Source organism: Cyanistes caeruleus, chromosome 32 (assembly GCF_971803275.1).
Source record: "Cyanistes caeruleus chromosome 32, bCyaCae1.hap1.1, whole genome shotgun sequence".
Classification (NCBI taxonomy): Eukaryota; Metazoa; Chordata; class Aves; order Passeriformes; family Paridae; genus Cyanistes; species Cyanistes caeruleus.
In genome coordinates, this window is record NC_141733.1 from 2764379 (window position 1) to 2777108 (window position 12730).

General features: G+C 47.6%; 1 protein-coding gene across 1 annotated transcript; it reads right to left on the reverse strand.

Moving 5' to 3' along the window:
• Positions 1–5880: 5880 nt before the first annotated feature.
• Positions 5881–11037, reverse strand: LOC111940557 (keratin, type II cytoskeletal 6A-like). The gene is made up of 12 exons (XM_086870412.1): positions 10721–11037; positions 10626–10660; positions 10345–10541; positions 9301–9521; positions 8413–8473; positions 7793–7888; positions 7524–7688; positions 7282–7407; positions 6792–7012; positions 6645–6679; positions 6118–6231; positions 5881–6047 (listed from the first exon to the last, which is right to left on the reverse strand). The coding sequence occupies exons 1-12, from the start codon at positions 11035–11037 to the stop codon at positions 5881–5883; spliced, it is 1755 nt and encodes a 584-aa protein (XP_086726538.1).
• Between the last annotated feature and the right edge of the window lie 1693 nt (positions 11038–12730).

Sequence of the window (12730 nt, forward strand, 5' to 3'; positions counted from 1 at the left end):
GACGTGCCTTGCAGCGACTTGCCTTGTCAAACACACCTCGGCTACGGCGAGGTGCTGAAAAATGCATTGTTTGCAGGCAGGAAAGTAACGGCGAGAGGGAGCTCCCCCCTTCACCAAAGCCACCGCTCTGAGTCATGGAATTAGAATTGAATGGGACAAGGTCTACACTCAGAGGCAGGATGCAACATGATTCCCAAGACCCTGGGAGCTGCTTTCCCTCAGGCAAGTCAAGGACTCGCTCGCTTGAGCAAAGATTTTGCAAGTTGCATTTTAAGGTTTAACACATTGCAAAGAAAAGAAAAATAGGGGCTTTTCCAAGATTTCCAGCTCTGCGACTGGCCATGCATGTCCTGTTGTTGTCTCAGGAAAGTTTGGTCTGAATGTGGTTTTAATGATCAGTGCTGATACTGTGATTTTTTTATTTTTTTTTTTAATATTCAAGTTTGGTTTTTTTTGTCCTGGATCTAAATGTTCATGGGCTTGAAGAGATGAGCTGAGTGGAAGTTGTGTCATGGCAGTATTTTCTAGGATCTTACCAAAAATCTTCTCCTCTTGTTCCAGGGGAAACTGAGGAATTAGCTAACATGACTTTGAGAGATGGCAAGTAAATGCCTTTTCCAAAATTACATCAAAATAGCCTAAATAGTATTTTCCTTAACAGAGACTTATACTATTAAAAAGCTGCTTTAAATGATTGTGTTTCTGTAGTATCTCCTTGTCAGGCTCAGGGTTCAAAAGCTCCCTGTGAAGTGGTATTTTTATCGCTTTTTCTGCCCCCCTGCTTTATATTTATCCAACAATTTCCATGTCATTGCTGGCTCTCCAAGATGTTCTGTGGAGGGGAGTTCACCCACTTTCCTTCCCACCCCCTCCTTCACTTCACTGAGATCACACAGTTGAAAAAACTTTCAAAAATAGCTTGTGCCTCTTGATGTTGCTCCTGGGTGAACCCTTGTGCAGGAGTTTTAACCCCCACAATGAGTCTGGGTTGTGTAAAGACGTGAGAGCTGGGGATCCTTCTCATGGGTCCATGAAGAGCTGGACACGAGATACAGGAGAAGAAATCCCCTCATTCCCACTCAAAATACCTCCCTGAATACTGTTCTGAACTGGATTCTGCCTACTGGCCAGGGTTGCCCACCTTGGCCAGGTGAAGTAATAGTGAAAGACAGAGAGATGAGACCCTGAGCAGCTAAACCAAAAAAATTCCCAAATTCATCTACGTGAGCAAAAAGTGCAGGAGCTCAATCCAAAAGGAGGAGCTTAAGGGGATTGGCTGCATTTCAGAGCTTGTTTGTGTTGATGTGTTTCCAACCACTGCTTTTTTTTCTGTCTGGGAACTTGAAAGAACCTGAGCAGGAGGTGTTTGGTTGGGTTTGGTTTGGTTTGCTTGGGTTTTGTCTCCTTGAAATGAGAAAACAGCAGCGCTCCCAACTCCCATCTCCTTTGAGCACTCCTGATTCCAATAGTGAGTCACCACGGGTGCGATTGGAGCCAATCCCTGGATGGGCTGATCCAAGAGCCCTCCTGCGGGTGGGGAGGCGGCTGAGCTGTAGCAAGGGGGTGCTCTCACCCCAGTAGTAGAGATGTGGGAATATTCTGCACACTGGAAATGCAGAGTTTTTACTGGGAAAACTTCACCCCTCTCTCCATCCATACCCAGCGACCCCCTATTTCACAGTGGCAGGAACCTCAGCCATGAGACCTCTGGGCACTAAAAATAAACACAGTGATACTGAAAATAAATAAACACTCTTCCAAGCATGGCAGATCCATGGAGATTTGCTTTCCTGTGCCTGCCCATGTGAACTGGCACAACTGTGCCAGGAGCCTGTGGATGGGGTCCAGGCAGGGAACTTGCCTTTGACTCCCAAATCACTTATGCAAAGTCACACCTGGGAACAGAAGCACAGGTTTTAATTAAAGCACAGGGAAAGGATTAATGTGGAAGGGAGTCATTACTTCCCCAGCTCTTCTAGGAAAGCCTGTTGCTGCAGACAATGACAATTAAGTGGAATATTACAAAGGATTTGGAAGAGCAAAGTAAATGATGGTTTAGGCACCAAAACAAGGAAAATTCTTGTGCAATCTCTCAGTCCCTCACACTTTCCTTTCTTGGTTTGTGTCACTGACATGCAGTGTCCCACTGAAGGTGTTCAGGGCTTCAGGGAGACTGTGCTGGCCTCTCAGGTGGGACACTTCCCTGTGGAGAGGCATGTCATGGGGGGTTGCTTGGGGGATGAGAACACTGCAGAGAAGGGAAGGAGGAACAGAGCTCCTGTCTGCAGGAGCTCAGCTGCCTCTGAGCTCCAATTTGCTCTTTTTTCAGAAGGGACTGGAAAAAAAGATGCTAAAAACTCTCCAGGTTGGTTAAGGCTGGGTTGTCATGAGCTGTGTTAAATCCTCGCACCCAACCTGTACAATTTTGGCGAGATCAGAAATCGAGGTGACTCAGAGGTTTTTTTTAACTTTCACTGGGGTTTTTTTGGCCTGTTTGCAACATCCTCTGGACTGAGGAGTCTTGGTGGGTGACAGGTTGACCATGAGCCAGTGTCCCTGCAGCCAGAAGTAATGGAATTCCCCATGGGAATTCCCTGGGATGCCTCGGGAAGAGCGTGTCCAGCAGGTCAGGGAAAACATCCTGCCCCTCTACTTGGTCCTGGTGGGGCCACATCTGGAGTGTTGTGTTCTACTCTAAACTCTACAGTTCCAGAAGGACAAGGAGCTCCTGGAGAGGGTCCAATGGAAGCCACAAAGGTGATGAGAGGTCTGGAGCATCTCTTTAATGAGGAGAAATGTCAGGAGCTGGGTGTGGTCAGTCTGGAGAAGAGGGGACTGAGAGGGAATCCTAACAATCATAGGAATATCCAAATATCCATAAAAATATCTCATCTGAGAAGGTCTCTCATCAATCCATGTGAACATCTCCAAGGGGTGGCAAGAGGATGATGTCAAACTGTTCAGTGGTGCCCAGTGACAGGACAAGGATCCCAGAATTCCTGAGGTGGGAAAAGTCCTCTAGGATCATCGAGTCCAATCTGTGCCCAATTCCCACCTTGTCACCAACCCAGAGCACTGAGTGTCACATCCAGTCATTCCCTGCATACCTTTAGGGATGCTGATTTCACCACCTCCTGGGCAGGGAGAAGTCATAGCCATAAAACTAGAACACAAGAAATGCCACCTCAACATGAGGAAGAACTTCTTTCCATAGAGATGGCAGAGTCCTGGAAGAGCTGCCCTGGGAGGGCATGGATTGTCCCTCTCTGGAGATATTCCAAGCCCACCTGGACACCCTCCAGTGTTACCTGCTCCAGGTGTCTGTGCTTTGGCAGGGAGTTGGACTGTATGAGCTCCAGAGGGCCTTTCCAGCCCCAGCTATCCTGGGATTCTGGGATTCTGAGTCCAGTTTTGCCCCTGGTTTTGGTGTTTCACTGAAGTTCCTTTGGGAAGTTCCTCAAAGGGGATGAGATATTGCTGTGTTTTGGTGCACCTGGGTTTGAGCAAGGTTTTGCTGAAGTGCCTCCTTTGAACTTGCCAGGACATGCTGGCATGTGTGTTCCTGCTCCTTCCCATGTTCCTGCTCCAAGTTCTGCCCGGAGTTATGCAGGACCAGGATGTTGCAAGGTCAGGGCAGAGCAAAGCATCTGAGCCTTTGAAAGTCAGTAAGGGCTTTGCAATAATGTTTGGCTGAGGGCTTCTTCTCCACTTTTTCTTGGTTTTATTCTCCTTTTGCAATGACTGACTGAAATATCTGCATCAATGCTGTTGTTGTGCTCCAGCACCCATCCCCAACCCAGATCTTCCAGATAAAGCCTCCTCAAGAGCCTTGCAGACACTTGGGTTTGCTCTGGCTTTTTAAGAAAGCAAAAATTAAATCATGAGTTTTTTTCTGGCTGCCCCAAGCCTTCCCTTCTATCCCCCAAACCTTCCCTTCTATCGAAGAAAAGCTTTTGGATTAACCCAAATAAGTTAAGAAATGAATGGTGATTAATTATCTTGTCACTTATGGATAAATCTCCAGCCTCCTTCTTTTCCTCCTCTTCCTCCTTCAGTTTTCTCCAATTCTTCAATTAATTTTGGGACAACTGATTTCAAGATTTTCATTATAATTTAATCAGAATTTCAAAGCTTTTCCCTGGAAGTAAAACAAATACACATCCAGCTCATTCTGATGAAGGCTGTGAGTATTTTGTACTGCTGGTTCTGGTTTAGAATAAAAAGATAAATAAAAAGAACAAATAAGTTACAATATGTTTTTATTGGACATGTTCCAAATAGTGAGAGGAAGGGAAACATGGCATCGCATCACTATTACAGAAGTATAAAAAGCTGCAATTTTCTTTTTTAATGGTACTTTCCAAAAATGAAAAGACACTGTGGAAGGCTAAAGGGGTAAATTCCATCAGAAAAGGGCAAAATAGATTTGGGACACTGGAGTTCCTTAGGGATCCTGTTCTCGACTGTGTCATTTCTCACACACTGGTCTGGAACATGCTGCACTTCCCAGTTTCCTAAAGGTCTTTCTCTTGGCAGAGAAAACCACACAGAGAGGAGGTGCTGGAATTCCCCCATGAGCTGTGTGGACATGACCCTTCAGGCAGCTTTTCCAGTGTGATTTTCACAGTCTCAGACTTTCTCCACCTGCTGCAACTAAGGCTGTGGGGAAAGACTGGGAATGCTGGAGGGTTTGGGAATTTTTGAGGACATTCCAGCAAAACCTTGTATGGGACAGGACAGAAACCCCATTTAACAGCAAGCACTGCTCTTGCTTTTGAAGGACTCATTGTATCAGACATTATTTAGAATTTTAAAATCCTATAATTTAGAAAATAAGCCCTTTTTTATAGGTTTTGGACCAATCACGGGTGAATCCTCCGACAAAAAACCACTCCCGAGATGATGTGTTAGGGCTGCTGTGGGCAAACTCATTTAAGAAGAGAAAGGACAGGAATGGGAGAGTGATTGTAGAAAAGCTTATTGATAAGCTTGTGACACATTGAATTCTCATCTGTGGGTGGAGGGAGCTCAGGCTGCTGCTTGAACATTAGAATCCAAATCTCTGATCAGGCTCAAGTGCCTGAGCTGACTCAGCAGCAAAACTTGGAAATATCTGGAAGAATCATATATTTCAAAACTTGGCTGTGAATGGAAGAAAGAGAGATTTTCCATCTCACCAGAGTGACTCAGAATGAAGGATATTTTAAGAGGAACATTACAAGCCATTGTCTGGGATCTTAGAGTAGCCTCCAGGAGTACTTCTAGATAGCAGAAAAATAACCCAGATCTCTGATGCAGATGAACTTCTCTTGTGAAGGAGCAAGTTGGGCTCATTCCAACAGTGAAGGCAAAGCAGAGTGAGTTGAACACACATTTCCAGCCTATCCCTGGGCTTCTGGGGGCCAGAATTGAGATAAAACTTTTCCTGCTATTTGCTCTGTTTTAGCTGATAGCTGTGGGTGGCCACAATCACAAACTGCTTGGTCTTATTAAAAACAAACAAATGAAAAACCAAACCAATTCCCCATTCAGAACAATCACTTAGGCCCATGTTTTCCTTTAACTCCTGTTCCAGGGACTTGGAGAGCTTTGGTAACTGTGTGTTCCACTGCTTTTCTTGACCTGAGATCCAAATGCGTGAGAACTACGGAGCAGGAGCAGGGCAGGGGCAGCTGGAGGGGTGGAGGTTGGGGGAGAATGGTGGGCAGGAGAAACAGAGGAACCATGGGAGGGTCTGGGCTTGGCTTCACTCAGACTCTGTGGCATTCTTCAGGCTTTGGCTTTTTATGCTCTTTTTGCTGGAGGAGGTTTTGGAGACGATTTTCACACCTGGGTTGGTGCCTTTTGCACTTCCAGAGCTGAAATTCCCTCCACTGGTGCTCAGGGCACTGCTGCCACCTCCGGCATGGCTGTAGCTGCCAGCAGTGCCCAGACCACTCCCCCCTCCAAACCCACCTCCATGACCACCTCCAGCCCCGAGTCCAAGTCCTCCTCCGCTTCCAAAGCTGTAGCCACCTCCTCCTCCACTGCCAGCTCCAAGACTGAAACTGCTCCCACCAACTCCTCCAAGGCCAAAACCACTTTCAGCACCTCCTCCAAGACCAAAGCTGCTCCCACCACCTCCTCCGAGGCCAAAACCACTTCCGCCTCCTCCTCCACTCAGGCTCAGTCCACCAAATCCTCCTCCTAAGCCAGCTCCACCAGCAATGCTGGAGCTGGAGCTGATGACTGCTGCAAGGAAAAGCAACCAAAAGATTGAACATCCGCATGGCAGTCATGGAATCATGGGATGGGCTGGGCTGGAAGGGGCCATAAGAGTCATCCCATCCCGGCCCCTGCCATGGGCAGGGACTCCTTCCATTATCCCAGATTGCTCCAAGCCCCATCCAACCTGGCCCTGGGCACTTCCAGGGATGGGGCAGCCATAGCTTCTCTGGGGAGTCACCAGTTCCAGGAAGCATCATCATCATTATCAGGACCTTGACCCACAGGACTTAAACCCAACTTCCACCCACTGTGCAAGCCCCTAGTGACAGTGAAGGGCTCCAAAAGTCTTATGTGGGGCCAAACTTTCCTTTTCCCAAGGTTTCTCCCAGGCCTTGCTCCCAAAGCCAGACTTTGGGGTCCAGAACTGCGATACTTACAATAGCTGATGGGGTTCAGTCCCTCCCCGCTGAGCCTGTTGTGGGTTAAGAAGAGATTGGAACAAAATTATGGAGACAGGCAGAGGGACCAACCTCTGACAGGAAGAGTGATAGTCACTATTATCCTCACAAGGATTTTGCTCCCACCTGCTCTCCTCGCCCTCCAGCAGCTTCCTGTAGGTTGCAATCTCAATGTCCAGGGCCAGCTTGACATTCATGAGCTCCTGGTATTCCCGGAGCTGCCGGGCCATGTCAGCCTTGGCTTTCTGCAGGGCATCCTCCAGGTCAATCATCTTTGCCTTGGCGTCCTTGAGGGCCATCTCCCCACGCTCCTCAGAGTCTCCAATGGCCGTCTGCAGGGTGGCACACTGCAAGGGATAGGGGGGCTTGGAAAGCTGCTCTTCCCTTTGGGTGAACTGGGATGTTCATGGAAAATGTACCAGCTGAGCTAACATGGCTGGAGTTGAAATGCCAGGCTGGCAAGGACTTAATAGTTAAATTTTACAGTGTGAAGTCCTTTCCAGGAGGGATTTCAAAACCTTCAGTGAGGCTGGAAAAACCCCTGATCAGCAAAGCTGAGCTGCAGTGTTGATGGACAATAGAATGGGGCTCTGTTAGCTCCTTTTGTCATTCCTACCTGGTTCCTTGTATTCTCTATCTCGGAGCGGATCCTTTGGATGAGCCGGTTGAGCTCTGAGATCTCACCCTTTGTGTTGCGCAGGTCATCACCGTGTTTCCCAGCTGTGGCCTGCAGCTCCTCAAACTGAGGAGGAAGATGTAACCTGAACTGTCTGAGGTGTCTGGCTGGACAAGACATGGTTCAAACAGCCCCTCTTAAGGAGAGCAGGGATTTCCTGTGGAAATGATGGGTCAGCTCACCTTGGTTTGGTACCAAGCCTCGGCCTCGGCCCGGCTCCGGTTGGCGATGTCCTCATATTGAGCTTTGACCTCTGCAATGATGCTGCTCAGGTCCAGGTCCCGGTTGTTGTCCATGGACAGGATGACGGCGGTGTCGGACACTTGGGCGCTGAGCTGAGCCAGCTCCTGTGGGTAGCACATGGGAACTGCACTTACCTCTCCCAACCCTCAGTGGTAGCAGTCCCCAGCCAAGGACAACAGCAGGACAGGAATCAGGGATTTGTCTGTACCGCCTCATAGAGGGCTCGAAGGAAGTTGAGCTCATCACTCAGGGCGTCCACCTTGGCCTCCAGCTCCACCTTGTTCATGTAAGCAGCATCCACATCCTGGAAAAGAGCAGTTGTGGGGACACTTGTGGCACCTGGATCCTCTTCTCAGCCAGGAAGAAGTCTTTTGGCACAGCCAAGGAAAGGCCAAGCCTGGAGATGAGGCTGTCCCTTTCCCTGCTGCCTGGTAGAGAAGCTGTGCTTGGCACATCCTGCTGGAAGAGCACCAAGAGGGCATCTTGTGCCCTGGAAAAGTGCTGTGTGTAATTTGAAAGTGGATAAGGAGGGAGGTCCTGGCTCTTTGGCCTTGGTACCTGGGATTCCCAGCATGACTGATCCCCTTTGTCTCTACACAGCTTGTTTTGCACCTCTGTGTGTTGTGGGACAGGAGCGGGAGGAGATTTTGCTTCCCTCCTACAAGCCACTCCATTCCTTTCCCACAATACCATGATCAAATGATGATTTAAAGCCCTTCTAAAGGATGAGGATGCAGCTCCATGAGATCTCCCATCTCTCAGGATATTCCCAGTCCATGATATGGTTGGGGTTGGCTCAGTATCTGCAGCACCTCCTGTCTCACCCACCTTCTTGAGCACCACAAATTCATTCTCTGCTGCCGTGCGCCGGTTGATTTCCTCTTCGTATCTGCAGGGATAAAGGGAAAGAGGTGCTGGATCAGACCTCAGGAAGCAGAACAGGTGTCCAGGTAGGACTGCAAGATGATCTGGACTGTGGGTGGCATCTCCAAATCAGCCTCCTGGGAGCTGTCCAGCTCGAAAGTGTGAGATTCTCATTTCTCTAAAGGTGGAAAGGACATTTTTGACTTAATGCAGATAGAACAAGGAAAGTAAAGCTGGTTTAGAGGATTTTCCTTTTCAAGAGCCATCACAAGGTGCTGTGTCTTGGCAGAATCTCCAGTTTTTGATGGGAAAAATGTCGATGGACCCTTTTTGGTGCTGTTGAGGAAAATGGGTCCTGCAGGGAGAGATACCTCTTAGCAAGAAGTCTTGGAAGTGATTAGTGATGCTCTATGTTATGGGTCAGACCACAAACCAGAGACACTTTTTCTCCTTTCCTGGAGAAATTTCCTTTAATACTTCTGACTGGATGTTTGACTTTCAGTAATCAAAATTTTTGAGATGAATCATAGAATCTCAGAATGATAGAATCATAGAATCATAGATAAGTAGAATTATAGAATCATAGAATCCTAGAATTATAAAATTATAGAATCATAAATTCAGCTGAGTTGGAAGGGACCCATGAGGATCATTGAATCCAACTCCTGGCCCTGCACAGGACAACCCACCAATCCCACCCTGTGCCTGAGAGCATTGTCCAAACACTCCTGGAGCTCTGGTAGCCATAGGGCCATTCCCTGGGGAGACTGTTCAGTATCTGGTCACCCCCAGGGTGAAAACTCTTGCTGCTCAATATTCAGCTGAACAATTTACACCCTCTTTCACACTCACTTGTTCTTGAAGTCCTCCACGAGGTCCTGCATGTTCTTCAGCTCCCCATCCATGCGTCCCCGCTCATTGAGCAGGTTGGCCAACTGCCGCCGCAGGTTGTTGATATAGGCCTCAAAAAGTGGGTCCAGGTTGTTCTTCCCAGAGTTGTTTTTTTGGCCCTGCTCCTGCAGAAGAGTCCATTTGGTCTCTAGCACCTTGTTCTGCTGCTCCAGGAAGCGAACCTGAGTATTGGAAAGCAGAAGAGACTTAGGCAGAAGATACCTGTGAGCTGACAGCCAATATTCAATAACTGTGAGTGATACATGGCAGGAGCCAAGGATTCCCAAACTAAGAGTTTCCAAGCTGGGAATATCCACTGGATTATCCAGGGCTGTGTTAGCCCAACCTGTAGCTGAGCAAATCCACCCTCAGTGGACAGTTCTCTTCAGAGGCAATTTAATTTAGGAAGCCAGCGAGTGATAGTAAGAAGTTCAGCTCTTTCTTCACCAGACAGTAAAGTTCTTCTTTCACACCCTATGGTATTTCTTTCTTTGTAAGATATTTATCTTTCTTCATTAAAGCCATGGTCTGAATACTAATGCTAAAAGGCTTAATTGCCTTTCCTTTTGCTCACTCATACAACATATTTATCCAATTAAAAGCCAAGGATGGACTTGGGTGGTTGAGTCAATTAAGTCAGTACAAAAATGATTTTATCTTGCAGGCAATAAACAACAAAGACCAACACATCTGCTGTTGCACATTGCCCGGAGAGAGAGCTGGGTTGAGCCAGTAGACCTGGACCCAAAATTGACTTACTCCATTTCAACTAATCTGTGTTATTTCTCAGGCACAAAACCTGGATCTAGTCACATTACTACAATTTTCTTGTTTTGTTTTCTCCCCTGTAAACATTCACAAGGGTGTTATTGTTTGAGGGAATTAACGAAGACATGCAGGGAGGAAATGAGTGAAGGACTGGAGATCCCTGAAATCGTATTTTTGTACTTACTAGATCCTCACTCCCCCTCTACCACAGATGCACAGAACCCAACGAAGTCTCACCTTGTCAATGAAAGAAGCAAATTTGTTGTTGAGGGTCTTGATTTGCTCCTTCTCATCTTTCCGCACCTGTTGGATGTTTGGATCTATCTCCAGGTTCAGTGGTGCCAGGAGACTCTGGTTCACAGTCACTTCTTGAATTGTACCCACTCCAGATGGGCCACCAGAAAATCCCACTGGGTTCCTGCCACCACCCAGCCCTGCAGGGAATCCTCCCAGCCCCCCCAGTCCACCAAAGCCAAACCCTCCGCCACTCCCATGCCCACCACTATAGCCAAGCCCACCAGCACCACCACCAAAGCCAAATCCACCACCTGCACTACCAAGCCCCAGTCCAAGCCCCAGCCCAAGCCCACCACCAGCTCCACCACTGCCAAACCCGCAACCACCCACTGCACTGCCACCTCCCAGAGCAGAGCCACCAGTAGCTCCGCCTCCAAAAGCAGCTCGGAAGCTGCTTCCAACCCCAATGGAAATCCTCTTGCTACCACCAAGGTTGTAAAGGCTCCTGCTGCCAAAACCTCCACCACCACCAGAACTTCTGCTGCCACCTCCTCCAATGAGCCTCCCAAAGCCACCTCCTCCTCCTCCTCCTCCCGATCGTGCCACAGACACAGAGCTAAAGCCAGCCCTGTTGCTGCTTGGAATTATGGCTGAGGCAGCACTGTAGGATCGGCCTCCACCTCCTGCCCTCATGCTGAGCGTTCGGTTCATCACAACAGCAGAGAAGGGCCCTGCACAGCCAGAGAGACTCCACAGCTCCCTGAGGAAAGGGAATATGGGTACCCTTTTTATACCTCAGGGATCTGGGCTTGGTTGCATGGAAGTCCAGTGATCAATTTAGTGCCTTCATGGTTTTGACATGCCAGGAGGCAGCTGTCTCACTGAGACTTGTTAAATCCTGATTGCACCCAAACACACCTCCTGGGGCTGGATCCACTCAGCCGGAAGAGTTATCTAACACCCAGATTTCTGGCAGGGAGAGCTCAGCCTGATGCAAAACTTCTGTCTCCTCACAGAGATGGGTTATTTTATTTTGTATTATTTTGCCTAACCCTGGAAGTGTCTAAGGCCAGGCTGGGAGGGACTTGAAGCAACCTGGGTTAATGCAAGGTGTCCCTGCCCATGGAGGTGGGAGGGTGGAATGAGATGGTCTTTGAGATTCCTTCCAACCCAAACCATTCTGGGATTCCATATTCTATAATTCCCTCACTGTGAAAGAAAATAATTTTAAAATATTATAAAGCCAGAAATAATGTCTTGCATTCCCAATTCTACTTAAAAGATGAAGCACATCAACACAGAGATCAGTGAAGAGTCCTCTGGACTAACTCCAAAGTGAAAGATGGTGAAAACAAAACAGTTGAATCTGAACAAAAATAATTAGTGGGGTTTCTTCACCTGAAGGAAGAAGGCAGCTTGATGTTCATGAAACCTGACATCCCTTTTGAGGTTCTAATTTATCCAGTCTGCTGTTCCTACTCCCTGGGCAGGGACATCTCTTTGGGATGACTTGACAAAGAGGTCCCGATCAAGTTTTCCTCTTTCCCCTTTCCATATGTAAATACCACCTCAAATTATTCCCATTTATCTTCATTATTTAGCCTATGGCAAGTTTTCTAGGCTTTTCCTTTGGATGTTTGCATTTCCAGAGTACAGCTCCATTCCATGTAGAGGCTGTGTTATCTCCAGCTAGCTGATGATGTGATTGACGTATTTTCATCTTGACCTAAAAACCATTTAAAAAAAACAAGGGGCAGATTTTCTGAAAAACTCTCTGGCCAGCTCTGTGGAATGATGCCATTTTCCCACTTTAGGATGTTGTCAGTCCTGAGTTTCTGGCTCTCTCTAGCTCTGATTTCTTTTAAAGACCTTTGAACCTTCCATCCAAAACACTCCAAAAGCAGATTTAACCAGGATGAAAAATACTCCCAGAAATTCTCCTTATTTTACTTTCTGGAGTCCTTGGAGAAAAAATGATCAAATTCAACTGGATGTGGTGACATTTTCTGGCATGTCAGACTTTGTGGAACTGCAGTGTTGAGAGTATTTTGTCCCTCGCATGTCAGAGCTCCGCTGGTTTTTGGCATGGGGCTGCCCTGGTGGCTTGGCCTGCACTCTGCAGGACTGGACCCCAAACAGGACTCTACTTGCCCTTCAAAACACATCCCTGTGTCCCAGTGCTACAAAACCATTAAGGAGCTAAAATTTCACTGGCATCTCTGGAAGAACAATTAAATAGGTGCTACGAATACAGAAGACCAAATATCTTATTATCCCTGGAGAAATGCTGTCAGGAAGGCTCAAATGGGAGAGTTGGGGCACTGAAAGAGAATTTCTCTTTGCAGTGAGAAATTATTCCCACATGGTGCAGGTCAGCTTGTTTCTT

Excerpts from the sequence above, each read along its gene's own strand:
- LOC111940557 (XM_086870412.1), bottom strand. The coding sequence starts at position 11,037 with ATGAGGGCAGGAGGTGGAGGCCGATCCTACAGTGCTGCCTCAGCCATA. Across the intron at positions 10,542-10,625 it reads TGGCTTTGGTGGTGGTGCTG|GGCTGGGTGGTGGCAGGAAC; the intron begins GTGGGCTTGGCT and ends GATTCCCTGCAG. Across the intron at positions 7,408-7,523 it reads AGGCTTGGTACCAAACCAAG|TTTGAGGAGCTGCAGGCCAC; the intron begins GTGAGCTGACCC and ends CTTCCTCCTCAG.